Below are 16,621 nucleotides of genomic sequence, written 5' to 3' on the forward strand. Positions count from 1 at the left end.
GCAGATTTATTTATATTTTAGTTTTAAAGCATCGCTTTGCTACTTATGTTGCAGACGCTTAAATGTGTCTCATAACTGATTACAAAAGTGTTATGACCCCTCAGTAAGTGTTCATATACTGCTTATAAACACTGTGCAGGGGGCTCATAAAGTGACGTGTCGGAAGCGCTTCTCTGTAGCCTGTGAGCTGCTGTGCTCACATGGCCATAAGCTCCTTTTTTACTCGGTTTGATTGGAAAGCGATCGTTCGAAGGCATTGACAAACGCTGGTGGAAGCTCCGTGCCTTCTCCATCAGCAGCACCACAGTCAGAACTGCTGTTCCAAGTGATTTGGACTCGCATGTTGTCTTCAGACAGGATCCAGCAGGTACTGATGTAGTTCTTATGTGTTCAGGCAGATCAGGCGCTCTCTACTGTTGTCTGTACTGTGAAATAAATACAATTGGACGGTAACATCTGTGTGTCTGTTTGTGATTTTGTTTTTACTATTTGGGTGCAAATGTTGGCCTGCCGGTCCACCATTTTGGGTCATACTGAAAAACCTGAACACCTACTGGATGGACTGCCTTCAAACTGTGTCGTAGCAGTGATTGAGGTGCTCACTGAAAGTGTAATTCAAGATTACTGAGCCTTTTTGACTTCCCACAAGCAAATTTAGGTGCAACGATTAAAGCGATGTTAAATTCTTTAATGCACGTTTAAATCTGATTCTCAAGACTTCTATCGCAATCTTAACATTTTAAATAAAGTTTTCACAGAATAAATAAAAACCAGTACAGCAACAAGAAGTAACCTTTCTTTATTTTTGGCAAATCAAAAAATGTTTCCGTAATCTTTGTATGGAACACTTTGAAACCAGTTGCTTTGTCTTTGATTACAGTGCCCCCAGCAGGTCAGTTCATGTAATGCATGGTTAGTTTTGTATTTTAGGCTTCCTCTCAGTCAAACATATATTACATACAGTATCAACACAAACACACGTTGGCTCATTTTACACACAAACTCCACGTGCCCCGTTCACCTCTGGGGGAAAACAGGAAGAAAAGCCTTCCAGTATTGCACAAAATGGCAAAAGTTGTTTATAAAATTGGCCAAAGTGAAGATAAGCTATGATTGACCCTATAAAAATGTATTTAAAACAAATAATTATTCACTTTTTTGTTTAAAATGAAGCACTTGTGACTTGTCACACATACAAAACCTTGTAAATACACGTAACGGGAGGATGGAAGAGCTCGGTCTGCTCTTCGGCTCGGACGGACGCGTGATGGGAAGTGACGGCAGCCTGTACAGCAAAGACGAGAGACCAAACGCACGGAGAGACAGGAAGTCGGGAATTCACAGCCGAGCTGAATCGGCTGTTGCGTCGGCGGCGCTGCAGTGAGACGTCACGTGTTTGGCGTGCATCTAAAGTGCGCGAGGCCTCTTCGGGGTTATCTGTTGGCTGGCTTGTTCCTCCTCCTGGAGCGCAGAGCGGAAAGACTTGACTTTATCTAACAGAGGAGAGAAGATCACAGCCACTGAAATAACTTTGACACAAAGTGAACGCAGAGTTAAGAGTTAAAATGCTACGAGAAGGCAAAAGTCTCTCACGTTTGCTTCCCGAGCCGAGTTGGCATCTAAATGAAGTGCAGGTTTTATTTGAATTTTCAGAAATCTGCTGAGGAAACTGCACGTGTGCAGGTCTCCATTAAGGCAGCACGATTAATGGAAACATTGAAATCAAGCTGCAATTTCTTTTGGCAGAGGGGCTAAATGTGTGACAAAACAGAATCATAATGAAGTACTGTAGTACTGCCGAGCTGCCACATTCTGCTGCCAACTTTGATGCAAACGTGATCAATTGCTGAGTCGGCAGTGGCGGTCGTAACGCGTGTCATATCGTGGTCATCCAGGTTTCCTCAGAGCGTAACTTTCTGTTTGTTTCACGTGTTAAAGTGAGGAAGGTCACAGCCTCCTCATCATTCCAGTCAGGTTTTCTTTATGCATGCAAACTGAAAATGTGACAAAGTACATTTACTGAAGTACTGTGTTCCTGTACAACCACGAGGTACTTTCCTTGAGTCTTGTCTTTGAGTGCTACTTGGATGTGAAAGTGAGTCGTTCAGACACGTTAACCTGCTGTGTGTGACGTTCACCTCTCAGCTCAGTGAGAATGTCGATCTTCTGGTCCAGGATTTGTTCCAGCTGAGTTGCGAACGACTCGACGTCGTAGTCGACCTCCTCCGTCATCTCCAAAAGCACCTTCTCGTCTTCCAGCCAGCGGATCGACTCCTGCAAGGACACACTGCTGTCAAACACGGCCTGTGCTGTGCGGACTTCATAATGAGACACACGAAGCTGACGGGGAGAGCAGGAAGTGCCCTGACTTAAAGTCAGTATGTTAGTGTCTTCTCCTCATGCTAGGAAAGAGTCCTGCCCCTGAAGGACTCGTGCTACCAAAGAAGCCTCCTTGACTCTGAACAGCATCTGTTGAGCTGCTGTTCTCATGCCTCCCTGTGATTGGCTCAGCTGTGAGTGAGCGTATTAAAAGGCAAACCCTTTTGCACTCTGAGCTGCTGCTGAGACTTGAACCCCTTCCAGTGTACCTGGAACACGGCCCTGTGGTCCTCCAGGACCTGCTCCTCCATCTCCACCAGCTGAGAGACGGCCTCGTGGAACGTGAAGAGCTGCGGGGAAACTTCTTCCTCCTGCAGAGAACACGAACACAGAGATTGTGATATTAATGTCCTCTCGCTTCAGTTGTTGGCAACCCATTTCATCAGCTTTTATTTTTTAATCTGCCCAAGAGAATGACGCCATCTGTGACCAGCTGACTAGAGGACAACCTTATCCAAACATACAAAGTTACTGTCAGTGGGATTTTTTTTACTTCAGGAGCAGAACTTGAGGATTTACTTTAAAACGACGACCAGGAAGAACGATTAAAGCAGGAATAAACTGTAGTAAGTGTGAGCTCACCCCTTCGACTGATATGTTGACTCAAACCTACATGAACAAGTCGCTGAGTCTTGTCTTACGTTCTGTTCGCAGAGCAGCTTCAGGTCGTCCCTCTGAGGGGAGCTCCCGACTCCCCACTGAGCCTCCAGCACCTCCAGCTGGTTGACGTGTCCTCCCTGACGGCTGTCCATCGCCGCCACGGGGTCCACAGTGAGCTCCTTCACCCTGACAACACATCAGCGCTGCCGGTGAGACAACAGAAACAACGACGACAACATGGCCGCTGCGACGCCTGCCGGGCGGCCCGACGAGCAGCAGCAGCAGCGAGCAAACGGCTGGTGGACGTGTTCAGGCAGAGGAGCGACAAGCAACGCACACAGTGAGTCCATGCAGCTCTGAGGGAAATCGATTTCCCTTTAAAAGGTCACAGACGGCGGGGAAACCGACAATAAGAAAAACAATGGGGAGAAGGTATGAATGTTGTAAAAGTCACAATTGTGTAGTTTCATTCCTTAAGGTTCTCAGTAAGCATTAAGCATCAAACAGGAGGAAATCATGCATTTGTAGGGGACTACTTTCACGGGCGGATTAATCCAATCCATAATCTCGTGGGTATTCGTATGTGGGACTGAGTGGACAGGAAGCAGCGTTACGTGGTTGTTTATGGTAATGTGGGTGGTGTCATACGGCAGCGTGTAGTACAAAGTGATCGTACTCGTATGTCGGGGAGAGCTCGGCGCGACCGCCTCCGCCGCCGCTCTGGGAGAACGGGATGTCTGAGGGACTTATCCCAAACTCCTTCACTCTGCAAACACGGAGGAAGACAAACAATGACAGAAGAAGAAGAGGAGGAGGAGGAGGATCATGTCATGTTGTCCAACCATTCTCAGATTCATTCATAAACGCGAGGAGAAGGAAGACACACAGGAACACAAACCACCTGCAGATGCTGCCGTTCCAGAAGAACGACTCAAAAACGGTTTTAATCTTTACCCAAACTCCACAGTCCCCCTCGGCTCTGGTCTCTTAGTCCATTTTAGCACATTCACGTTCACTCATCAAACCGTTTTCACAGCATGTTGAGCGCAGAGCAGACCGATCGGTTTTACCTGTTGGCGTATCTCAGCGTGTTCAAGGTGTTTTCACAGGACGCCATCCCAGGAGAGATGGTTGCAATCTGTGCAGGGGAAACACTGAGGGTCAGATCAGCATTATATCACTCCCTCAGTCCACGGGGGGTGCAGTAATACGCACAGCTTTGTCTCACCATGCATGTTCGGGAGTTCTCCCCGATGAACGAGTCCCTCAGCACTTGGGTTAACTTGCTGGCTCTGAACGGTGTGTGAGGCTTGTTTCTGCCCAGAGCTCGAATACACTCCTGCATGGACACGGAGACGAGTTCAAGCATCTCAAATGTGAGGATCTGCTGCTTTTCTCTGTTTTACATCATAGTAAATTTAATATCTGGAAGGCACTCAAACAGAGACTGAAAAACTTCCAGGCAGCGAGATTAACAGGATATGAGAAGTTACTGAGGAGGAGACCTTCAGGGCCAGCAGGCTCTTGTTGATCTCAGCTCCCTCGAGACGAGTCTGACGGTCAGCGCTGGACGTGTCCGCCCCCCTCTCATTCCCCGCCAGGTCGATAAGGGAGAACTTTCCGTGCATCTTGCCCCGCCGACGCAGAATGATCTGGAACACGGCGTGGCTCCGAGAGGAGTGGGCGTTCGCTGAGGTCTGGCCAGAAGTCCTGAAGGAGACGCAGGGAGGGGAGACACATGAAGCTCGTGTTTCTGGACGATTTGTGTAACACTCAAACTCCTGCCCTCGCTGCGCTTTTACCTGCAGCTGTTTCCCACTTCGATGAGTTTGAGGACGTCCTCTGTGCACTTCACCTCCCTCTCCTGCAGCCCCACCACCTGCACCTGCTGCTTCCCGTCCTCCAGGACACGCAACTTGGCTTTGCGGTTCAGCAGGTCGAACACCTTTAAATGCAAACGCAAACTGGTTTGGTGTTTCTTAAAATCAGGACACCTCTGGGGCTTTGCTAAATATCAGCAGACATCAGCAGATATTCAGAGAGACACCAAGTCAACACAGGCCCCGAATGAGTCACAGAGGCAACACAAACACCATCCTCCTCTTGAATAAATGTCGTGTTAAAAGACACTTGCCTTCCCGCTGTAAATCTCAAAAAATGTGGCAAACACTTGGAGATCCAACTTCTTGTAATTTGGCTTCTTCAGCATGAGAAAAACATCTCTGGCTGCACAGGGAAAGGAAACGAGAGAGACTTGCATTAGGTCAAACACAGTAAGCCAGCGGTGAGGATGGAGAAGGACGGGGGAGACTGACCAGACAGTGCATAGATCCCTTTGGAGCAGTCCTGGTTCTTTCCTGAAAAGTCCCCTCCCATCGTCTGAAAACAGATATGAGTTACAACAGGAAGGGGGCGCTATGATTCCCCTACACTCCACTCGAGTTAAAATCAGTGCACTCACATGTGTTTTTCCACTTCCAGTTTGTCCGTATGCAAAGCAGGTCGCCATCCCCCTCTCAAAAATGGTCTCAACCAGCGGCTGAGCTGTGAACCTGTGAGCAGAAGAGCTTCTGTTAGCGAGCAGAAATAAATACTTCAACATAAAATATAAACAAAATATACAAATGAAACAACAATCCTTATTTATCTTTTTAATTTCAGGTCACTTTTCATAACAGCAGTTGGGTAAACCCCCTCACCTTTCAGCCAATGACATGCCTCCTGCCTATCTTTAACTATTTATTTAGCTTTAAAGGCTGTGCAGGCTACCCAGCTAGCTGGCTATTACTCAAAGTAAAGAGTTAGCTGCTGTTGGCAACAGCAGCTAACTGTTGGCAACTGCTGGCTTACTGTGTTTGACTGTTGGCTGTTGGCAACAGCAGCTAACTTGAGCTGGTTAAATTAGCATTACATCAGCAGCTTTTGCTGCTGGGCAGGAAAAATGTTTTAAGCAAACAGGAATTAGCTAACAACGCTAACACAGACTCTTCACTTCGATGCAGAATAATAAGCTCACAGCCTAGCTAGGTAGCACAAGCAGCCTTTTTAAGCTAAAGAGTTAAAGCTAAGAGCTAACGTACAGCTTAAAAGCTAAAGAGGTTTCTATGTACTGTGTGTTAAAGTAAAGCAGCCTCGTGTTGGTTGATTCAGAATAATAACATAATGTCATTTCTCTAGCTAACGGGAGCTAACTGGCTAAATTCTGTAGCAGCTGTTGAGCATGCTAGCTTAAGAGATTGACTATGAAATAAAACTTGACAGTAAAATTAGTTTTTCTGAAAATGAAAGATGAAACCACATTTCACATTGCTGAGCTGAGTTTCAATAGTTTATTTCACAAATTGCTAGTTCATTTAAAAGTTCTACACGCACATTAATCATAAGATTACTTCACACACGTCACCTGTAAACCATTTCATTGGTGGAGTTCTCATCGAAGGCGTAGTCAAATCGGAAAGTTTGGTTCTCCAGGTAGCGGGTCAGGTCCACTTTCTGCTTGGGCTCGTGGACCATTACCACATCCTTACTGGGAATGGTGATCACATCCAAATCCTTCACTGACAGCTCTATGGAAACACAGAGCAGACACTTCTCTCAGATTTTAGCTCATGTGTTAACATACGTGTCAAAGAAAAGGAAAGTTTCTTATATTGAGCGTTTAAACTGAGCGGTGAACAGGAAGTATCGAGCGCCGTTATTTATATTGGTAATGACTGAGGCTTACAGCCGGCGGTCAGAGAGGGGCAGGGGCTGCAGAGGGTCAAACTCAAATGAATGAACCGTGACGTGCGAAGGAAAAATCTGCACAATCGGTCCAGCGGTCAGTGGCGTGCGTCCGAACTCACCTGCTGCGTAAAGCTGCTCTTACCTTTTTTATTGAGGGGGCGTGCACGCACACACACACATATCCTGTGCTCCTCGATCTGAAACATCAGCACATAAACTGTTCTGAGCTGCATGTATTGTTAATAGGCTTTCATAAGACAGTAAGAAGAGTTTTAACTCCTCAACATCACAACTTTTCCCCCTTTATTTCCCCTCACGTAGCTTTAAGGTTGGAAAAATGAACTCATCGTATAACTTCTGCGTACGTTTAATGTTTTCTATGGCTGCACCACCCCGTCAGACAGAAACATCTTACGCACGTTTCCTCCAAACTCAACATGACGTGTGTGGCTTATTTAAAAACTCTGGGATCTCAACTAAAATTGAAAATAACCTTTGAGGGTTTTTGTCCATGCTGCTCCTAACCAGACTCACCAGATCATTACTGTTTAAAGGCCTGTAGTCCAGACTGGCTCTGAAGTCTCTGATCATACACATGATTTCATAGTTTGGTAAATTGACATCCACCTCCTGAAATGGAACAAAAAGTGTCAACGTACTGCAATAAAGACCAAGAAAAGTCTCACAGCAGGGAAACCAAAGAAAAGCCAATGTTTTCTGCTCACCTGTGCCCTCTTCTCTCGGAGCTCCTGTTGCTGAAGTCGCCTCTTCTCTCGTTTCTCCTGCAGTTTCTCCACTTCCTTCACGCAGTTGGATTTCCTCCGAGCTGCAAAAGGAGGGTCGTGTTATTGTATATTTTACTTCCTGGCCTTGTTTGTGGCTCTCATTCCTACTGAAGACTCGCAAATGCAGTTCTAATATCACAAAACATCTGGTCAGCATCTGGTCGCTGCAGTTTCTATCAAACGTTAGAAGAAGAAGAATCACTTTATTGACAGTATATATATTTCTACACACACACACTGAATTCGTCTTCTGCATTTGACCCATCCTTAGTTGAACACACATGCAACACCCGGGAAATTACATGCAGTGAAACACACACAGGAGCAGTGGGCAGCATCAAGCACCCGGCGAGCATATTGGGGGGGTTAAGTGCCTTGCTCAAGGGCACATCAGCCGGCTAATGAAGGGGAGGGAGCATTTTTCGCGTTAATCACTCCACCACACCCAAATTTTCCTGCCCGTCCGGTGAGGGAATCGAACCGGTGACCCTCCGATCACAAGCAGCTTCTCCAACCTCTAGGCTGCCCCTAAGACAGAAGGAAACTGTGTGGTCGTTAGGGACTACTTTCAGCGGCGGATTAATCCACATTTAGTGCGCTCGTGTGAGGTGTGGCTTAACATAACAGACGAGCACTTTCCCTGCAGAATTTCAGGACTACATCACATCTGTGCCCCCTCCGGCTCCTGCATGTAGTCCACAGAAATACTCCACACTGCATGGACGCAACACGTCAGCGTCAGTGATGTCAGTGTGTAATCTGAGCGTGTGCCGTGGCAGCTGAGTGTGAACTTAAGACACTGACAGTAAGAATATGGAAAAGTTTATCCTTCGAACTGATTCTGCACTCTCTTGCTTTGAGAGTCAAATCTGAGGATTTTATCCCCACAGCAGCGTACATTTCTGCTAATTCCAACCAGCCACAGCTGAAAACTGAAACAAACGCTGTCGTATGAGTCGCAGTCCAGAAGCCGCGCCGGCGAGCTCCCGTGAAAGAGCCTTTGACGGCCTCACACTCGCAGCTGTGTGTGAGCATGACGTCACCCTCCACCAGAAAACAACAACAAACACACTCGGATGCTATCCCCAAGTCCGTCACAAAAACAAGCACGTCAACTTGAATAACTGAGACGCGATGCGGACGTGTGTTACCGTTCTGCTGCTGCAACAGCGACTGGTTGAGTGCGGTCTGGGGAGCGATGGCCGGCGGCGGGGGCTCCGCAGGCTGGCTCTGCTGGCTGGGACGAGCTCGGGTGGTTCCCACTGCTGCAGCTGAGGAGCGACAGAAACATCAGACAAAAGTGCAAAAGTGGCTCATCGACAAATCGCTTTGTGAAGCCGCCGAGGACCGACGCCGAGTCTTCGTCCTGCTGCTGGAGGAAGGACAAACCTACACACAAGCTGTGAAGGAAGAAGCAGAGAGGCGGAGTCACATGCAGGTGAACCCAAACAGCTGCAGAGGCAGATAATCCAGCTACACGATGCTCTCATTGCCTCATCCTGTGGACACACCGGAAGGCAGCAGCGCTTCATCGGGTCGGACCGTCTTTGCCCACAGCAGCTCATCCCGTCTATAGAGGCTGAAACACGGGGACTCGGCGTGCAGGCGACAGCCCGGAGGAGCGTCTGCCTTCAGCTCCAGATACCATAAAAACTCTCCCGCTTCTCTCCGGGGAGGTGAAACCTCTGATTAAAGTCAAACGTACCTCTGTTCTCCCGGGGAGCGTTCTCAGCCTTTGGTACTGCTGTGATCCGCCTGGTCTGAAAACACAAACACAAAGAAGCGTGAGTCACCTCTGATTAAACAGCAGACAGACTCCAGGTCCTGTCAGAGGCTGGACAATCACACGCTGAAGCAGTTTGTGTGCATCAAAAACATCTCAGTCGTGTCACTTCACTGAACTCAACTGCATCACTGTGGGCTTAAACGTCCCCTCAGAAAGTTAGGACATCAGTCGTCCAGTGAGGGACTGTAACCAATACAAACATTCATCACCGCTGACATTAGCAACATGCAGGTTAAATATTTATTGACCTCTGGACCAGGACTGGACTTGAGTTATATTTGTATGAGAGATTACATGATGGCTTTTATATATGCAGGAAATGAACCACAGCTAATACAGTAAATATGTGTAATAGTGTAATAATTAGATACTTTAACAAGAAAAATCTGAGTAAAATAACTTCAAAAAATGCTGCAGTTAAGTCAAAACCAAACCGACGCAACTGACAAGTCAACACGAAACACTTAACATGACGAAATAAAAAGAACAGACTGGTCTATGAGAGGGATCGATAATCGATAACCGATAGGAGCTGGCGAGGAGCAGACCTTGGGGAGTTTGCTGGTTTTGGCAACGCTGGAGGGAGGAGCCTCGGGGCTCTGTGGGATCTCCTCATCAGGAGCAACATCTGGATTCAGAGCAAAGACGCTCTCCAGATCGATCTGAGGCACAAACGACACACAGACTCACATTACCATCACTGTTATCATTATCAGAACCTTTATTTCATCTTACTGACGTAAAAGTCTCTTCTGCAGTGAAGTGAAACCAGCACAACCTCCACGTTTGGCTCCAGACGAAAGCATCATTCAAAGACACATCTGCATTTACTCTTTTTCTCTCAGCGTGCGCTTTGCTTCACATCTCTGGCTCAGATAAACAACCTTATGCCATTTTTCACTCCATGATCAACATGCTTTAGGCGCCTTTTAACAAACACGCCGGCAGACTCAACGTCACGGCTCATGAAGACTGACTGTAGTTTGCCTTTGCTAAAACCATTCAGCCAGTCTATTTGTGCAGTGCAGAGTGATGGGAGCTCAAACTGTGAGGTGTGACAGTCAGGTGAGGGAGGTAACCTCACGCTGTCATTAACAACCACACACACACACACACTCACGCAGTCAGGTGAGGGAGGTAACCTCTTCAGTGTGAGCACAAATAAAACTGATATCTACGGTGCTCCGATGCAACTTTATGTTCCAGACTCGCTGGACTTGCAGGGAGAAAAGTCTTGAGCCATGAGCTGCAGCTTTACCTCTTTCCCTTTGGTGTCTCCGTTCTCGATCCACTCCACTGTCACACTCTCGTTGTCCTCATGCAGTGATGTGACCATCGCCTGGTGGATCCGTCCTGCAGACAGAGCATGTGAAGAGGTGCTTGGCCTGCTTACAGTCAACGCCTATAGGATATTCAAGCTGCTTTGAACCCACAGAGGCAGACGTTAACACATCCGGCGAGCCGTGAGCCAAATGTGAACGTGATTTTCAGACAAAACCATCACCCCCCAACCCCAATACCAGCCGGCGTCTTGGATTCTGGATTTGGATTCATCTGGATTTTGGTGTAACTCTAAAATGAGTATAGATGCTAATGGGTGTGGCTCGTGATGGATGACGGGAGGACTGTCACTCACACACTTCAGGAGCTGCATTCACAGGCTGCTAACTGGATTCCAGGCGGCCAGTTTGCCTTTGAAAACACACACGTTCACAGAGCAAAAAGCGGGCTGTTTTTGTGCCAGTGTGACGGGGTGCAGTCAGAGGGGAGAGGCCCCACGCACGCAGCCATCCGCCAGCCCACTGACTCACAGGCCACTGCTGGATGATGCAGTGCAGGCTGGAGGGCTTTCGGCCATGATGCGGGGCGGAGGAGAGGACGGAGCGGACGGAGCAGCAGCGGGGCAGGTGTCATTTATGGCCGAGCAGGTGGACGGAACCGCCCGCCCACCCCGGCTGGCTGGCCGGCTGGCCGGCGTGTGTCTGCCTGACTGACAGCCGACAGCAGCATGACGGACAGCATCATCCGTGCTGGTCCGGACTCTAAGTCGTCACCCGCCGGGGGTTTAAACGCGACACCCCGGTGGAAACGATGATGTAGCAGCTCGTCTGCTAGCTAGCACTGACATCCCGCTGCGGTGAGCGCTAACGTCCGCTCCTCTCAGCCGGAGCCGCCGGATGGAGCGCGGTGTGTGTGAGAGTGTGTGTGCGGCGCTAGCTACGTACCGTCGCTCCGTTTAATCTCCACGTAAATGCCCACGAAGATCTTCCCGAAAATACCGGCCATCTCTCCTCCTCGTGCGGTGCTGTGTGATGCGTGCGTGTGTGCGTGCGCGCGTGTCTGTGTGCGCGTGTGCCGGGCCCGTCCAAGTTGTGCGCTGCTGCAGAAGCTGAGGTCACTAGCGGTCAGGCACAGGAGAGGCAGGCGGAGAGGAGAGGGAGGCGGTGCGCATGCGCGGGTGGAGTCACTCAGCGCAGTTTGAAGAGGCTGCCGGTGATGGACTGTGGTACGCCGTAAAAGTACATAACTGTACTGTAGTATGCTGTGATAGTAGACGGTTAGATCATTTTAATCTTAATGACATCACTTCATGAGACAGTACTGCAGTACTGGTATCAGTACTTTATACTACCAACACCAGTTTAAATACTACAGTGTAGAAATGCTAGAGAAAACAACATTTAGAGTACAAAGTAAAACCACAAAAGTATTAGTATTAAAATAGACTTAAAGAACCAAATGTAAAAGTACTCATTATGCAGAGTATTTCAGATACTGCATTGTAACTATTGATGTATTGTGTCCATAACTTTAAAGCTGATTCAGCTACTTCATGTAGTTTATCTGCTGTGTAGCTCGTGAATTTGCCTTCAGGGATCAATAGTTTTATCTTGATCTATAATATTACGTCATAATTAATTTGTTGATCATATTTATGTCATTAAAATAAATCTGCAAAGTAACTAAAGTTTTAAAATGAATGCAATGGAGTAAAAAGTACAATATTTACCTCTGAATGGTATGGAAGTATAAAGTAGCAGAAAATGGAAGTACTCAAAGTACTACAGTAGACGTTACTTTCCCAACACTACTTGCTTTATATATAATTATCTTTTTTTGAATTTGCTCCCCTATAGTTTTTATTTTTATTTCTTTTATATTTTATTTTATATACTTAGAAGTATTTATTTTGCACTTTTATCTTTTTATCTGTACTTAGAACTATTGTGTACATGAAAATACTGTAAGACTGATGCATACAACAGAACAGGGAAGAAATGTGAACTTCCTCTCGATGGCCACACGGTGGCAGCAGAGGCCAACGCACAATTCAGTGAGCTTCGCAGAGTCTCGGTTCTGGAGTTCATCGTGCTGTTGTGTCACTTTCCTGCTTTGCTGTAACGTAGTGCCGTTTATTTCCTGTTTCCAGGTGTGAGCCTGAACACACAGCCTCCATTCTACACCATCAGCCACCACCAGGTAGAAACAAATTCTTGAGACAAACCTTTGAGAGGTTTGTGTTTACTTTAAAGAAAGCAAAGAAAGAGATCATTGAGATGAACCCACAGCAGCTCATCCAAACCACACCACCCTCGGTCCTCCTCCTCCTCCTCCTCCTCCTCCTGAAGCCTGCCCTGTAGCTCCCACCCCGCTGTGCACCATCCATCCATCAGAGAGACGGCTGAAGTCTTCCTCCTCAGCTTACTCACACACACTCTTTTCTTTCACGCTGTCATTAACAACCACACACACGCGCGCGCTCACGGACGGACAGACGCACGAGCACTGACACATCTCCTCTCCACCCATCAGTCCATCCGGTCCCCGAGGTGTCGGCCATCACTGTCTCCCGGAGGCGTTTCCCCAGCAACCACAGCCTTCCCCGTCAGACTTGAGAGAGTGCTTTCTTCTGTTTGTTTGCTTTCTGGAGGATTAATGGACACGCGTTGTTGTGCTGCTGTTGTGTCTCCTGAACGCACACTGGCTCGTGTTATGCAATGAAAACAGAACCCGGTGAATTCCATTTTGTGTTCAATTATGCGTCTAAATCCTTTCATTTGACCGAAACTACTCGTGACATTTGACGGTCACAGGAAACATAATCCCGAGTTAATTCGCCCGGTGGAAAACACACACTGAATCCGGACTGACTCTGCATGCATGCATATTTCTGAGGATCATTCGCATTATTTTACATACCAATACTCCATGTAGTGCAGCTACTGCAAGGGATCTATTTTGCAGTCATGGATAATTCATGATGTGCGCAGACGCTGCACATGAAAGTCCTTTGAAGGTGGTGTGGGAGCGGGAAAATCCCCTTCCTTCCGCTCGGCTTCGCGCCTGTGAATTCGCACAGTGAGGTAATGTTCTTCTCAGTCAGCAACGTGACTCACCTGTGCTGCACAAGGTAACGTCAGCTACCTGTGTTGAATTCACAACCTTCATGCTGTCGTTTCACTCGTGACATGAGGTGACTTGTGCACTGTGAGCTTTACAGATGGAGTCACACAGCAGCATCTTGGTCCTGATCAGGAGTATTGATCCTATGACTCCCTCACTCCCTCATTCTGTCTTCCAACTTCCTGTCTACACGGGAAGTCAGACTCCAGCTGGAGGGTCTGAGGCTTCTCTCATGGTGGCCCCGAGGGTCAAAACACAAGAGCATTTCATAACACACAGCAGCAATTTGTGTTGTGTTTCGTGAAATGTGTTTTGACCTTCAGGGCCACCATACAATGGACACACTGACAGGTCAGAACATGTTTGTGTTTTATTCTGTTTCTATAACGACATGACGTTTTCTGAGACGTGTGTCACAGCACTTCCTGTCCCAAAACTCACACAATCTAGTTTACTTTTGATACTTCAAGCACATTTTGTTAATAATACTTAAACTCTTAAGGCATGCAGTCATGCTACTTTCACTGAAGTATCCGAACCTGCCACTGTTGACTCCGCGCATGCGTCATCTACTGCACGCACTCTAATGGCTGCTAATTAATAATCACAGTCAGATCTGCAAGAGCAGGCCTGAAAGGTCCGAGCGGCGCACCGCCAGGACAAAGGAGGCAATCGAATTACTGCTGATTTGATTTCCATGGCGGAGGCCGTGGCAGCGGAGCGGCTTCAGCGGGTAATGGTTTCTGGCAACGATGGGGCCCTTAGTCCTGCTCACTGGAGCTGCAACGTCCCCCCGGGGCTTCACTGGCAGTTAGAGCTATCGTTTCTCCTCTCTTGATGTCATTTAATGAAAAAGGGAAAAAAGTTATGCTTGTCGTTAACCTCACGCGCAGCTCTTTCATGCATAAAGAAGACGAAGGAAGAAAAAAATGGCCGCCGCGCGTCTGCTCGGCGAAACGGCGTCCTTGTGTGACTGCCGAGGTCAACCGAATGTGAAATTAGATCAGTTTAGAATTTATATATGAGAGCCGTGTCTTCATTTAGGCCACAGATAAACCGAAAAGCTGCAGGATGTCCCGGTGATTGTCGGGGATCAGGCCAGAGATGTTTAATTGGAGGAGGATGAAGAGGCAGAGGACGGGAGGACGGGGGGAGGTGGGGGAGACCTCTCCAGGGACGGGGTGCTGTACTTTGAAGTATATGTGGTGGGACTGTGTGCAACCCCCTCTCCCTCCCCTCCAATCCTTCGGCTCTTACTGCCATGTTTGCTCATTATGTTTTCATAGGCTGATTCTCGATGCCGGAGTCAAATCTTTAGGCCCAGGAGAGACAAACTCCGGGGGGGGGGCAGCAACGAGACGGAGGCGCTCGTGTGTTTTATCAGGTCGGCTGTCGACGCGGATTGATGTGGCTGCCATCACAAGTGCGTCTTTGAATCCACTTGATACGTTGACACCCTAAGAGTGTGTTTTTATGATTGACAGGTCACGGTGAGGTGGCTTACACAGAGCAAGACACCTCAGTTCAGTTCAGTTCAAATGACGACCTTGAGGCGGGAGCTTCACGTTTCTTCGTGCTCATTTGGCGCCATTGAAACGTTCCCGCCTCCTCACGCGGCGCCGCCTTTTTCTCGAGTCTGTTATGTCCAGCAAATGCCAAAGAAAAGCTCGTCTTCTTAATGATGCTTAGCAGACGTTCTTGGACAATTTGGGTTTGTCTTCAAGTGCTTGTCTTTGTTCCGTTTAATATCCGTCAAAGTCAGCCTACCGTCCATACAAACTAATGTGTATAATGAGACACAAAAATGTCAGAAGATACTGGATCGTTAGGTAATGTATGATAATTACCTAACATCACATCAAGTAGTATGAAACAAAATCTCTTAATGTTTTACCTCAATATCCCATGAATATATATCTCTGTATTTTTACTTTTGTTGTATTGCTTACAGGGTTTTTGATGGGTAAAAACTCAAAACAGGCAAATTATTTTATGTCTTAAAAGTCCTAAATTATCCAGTCACTGGGAAAATTCAGCAGATTTTTCACCACTTCGTAATATACCAAGTTTTTTGGGGTTTTTTGTAATCCCTCAGTTTGTTCCCTTAAAATTTATATTTACAAAAAATATGTCTTTGGATTATGTTCATTTGAATTATAATTTACAACTCACTCAAATAGCTTATCGCTGCTTCACAACTCGGTCAACTCGCTTTCTACTGTGAAAAGAATGAAGTGCTCAGATGCTAATTTGAAGCAACATTATTTGCAAAGGACACCAAACCCCATGACTTTTATTTTGTTGGTCTGAATCTGAATCTGAAGAACCCAAGATCTGGGGTCTGCTCCGAGGTTTCTGCCTTCTGAAAAGCAGTTTTTCCTCGCATTGAATTGAACTTATAATTTGGAACTAACTTGAATTTAGTTGTGGAAAGTAAGAGCGTGCAAGAAGCTGATGTAAGTCGTGGCGTTTTCGCCGAAGGCAGCCGATGAGTCCGTCCAATGCTTTTCTTTCTGAACTGATCCTCACGCCGAACCAAAGCTATGTGGACTCGCTCCGTAATGAGATGCATTGGGGTGATGTGGCACAGAAATCCAATACTCCCAGTCATCCTCTCTCCATCCCTCCACTACCAACTAGGCCACAAAGTGGGCTAAATTTAGTGGAGCCTTTTGTCTCTGGCAGCTATGAAATCTTATCATTTTTACTTCTGAGGCTTGTCAACACGACGAAAATTGATGTCTTGTCAGATGATGTTTGCGCTGTTGTAAACGTGATTCCATCGATTCCTCTGTGCCATCCCGCCTGTTATCTGTAGCTCGCGTGCCCTTCCTGTTGCACTGCTTGTCACTTATGGCTGTTTCATGGCGAGATGATAAAGCCATTATCAAGTCCATTCAAAGGCTGTCACATGCAGCCGCCGAGCGGGTAACAATTAATT

The 16,621-nt window shown here is 47.2% G+C and overlaps 2 protein-coding genes across 4 annotated transcripts in view; one reads left to right on the forward strand and one right to left on the reverse strand.

Moving 5' to 3' along the window:
• Positions 1–16,621, forward strand: part of LOC124051262 (membrane-associated phosphatidylinositol transfer protein 2-like) — an 81,582-nt gene that overhangs the window by 40,151 nt on the left and 24,810 nt on the right. The gene's annotated exons all lie outside the window — the stretch shown is intronic.
• LOC124051272 (kinesin-like protein KIF2A) lies at positions 781–11,619 on the reverse strand. 2 transcript variants are annotated; one of them, XM_046374488.1, is made up of 21 exons: positions 11,502–11,619; positions 10,535–10,629; positions 9,825–9,938; positions 9,196–9,250; positions 8,642–8,761; positions 7,431–7,531; positions 7,240–7,335; positions 6,848–6,902; positions 6,383–6,545; positions 5,441–5,531; positions 5,295–5,358; positions 5,114–5,205; positions 4,782–4,924; positions 4,485–4,689; positions 4,208–4,318; positions 4,050–4,117; positions 3,656–3,745; positions 3,021–3,165; positions 2,589–2,690; positions 2,139–2,274; positions 781–1,493 (listed from the first exon to the last, which is right to left on the reverse strand). In XM_046374488.1, exons 1-21 carry the CDS (start codon positions 11,560–11,562, stop codon positions 1,408–1,410), a joined length of 2,193 nt encoding a protein of 730 aa, XP_046230444.1. In that variant the 5' UTR covers positions 11,563–11,619; the 3' UTR covers positions 781–1,407. The 2 variants fall into 2 exon arrangements, with proteins under 2 accessions (XP_046230444.1, XP_046230445.1); XM_046374489.1 differs by lacking the exon at positions 3,656–3,745 and having other exon boundaries at positions 11,502–11,609.

The sequence above is a fragment of the Scatophagus argus genome, chromosome 20 (assembly GCF_020382885.2).
Source record: "Scatophagus argus isolate fScaArg1 chromosome 20, fScaArg1.pri, whole genome shotgun sequence".
NCBI classification, from domain to species: domain Eukaryota; kingdom Metazoa; phylum Chordata; class Actinopteri; family Scatophagidae; genus Scatophagus; species Scatophagus argus.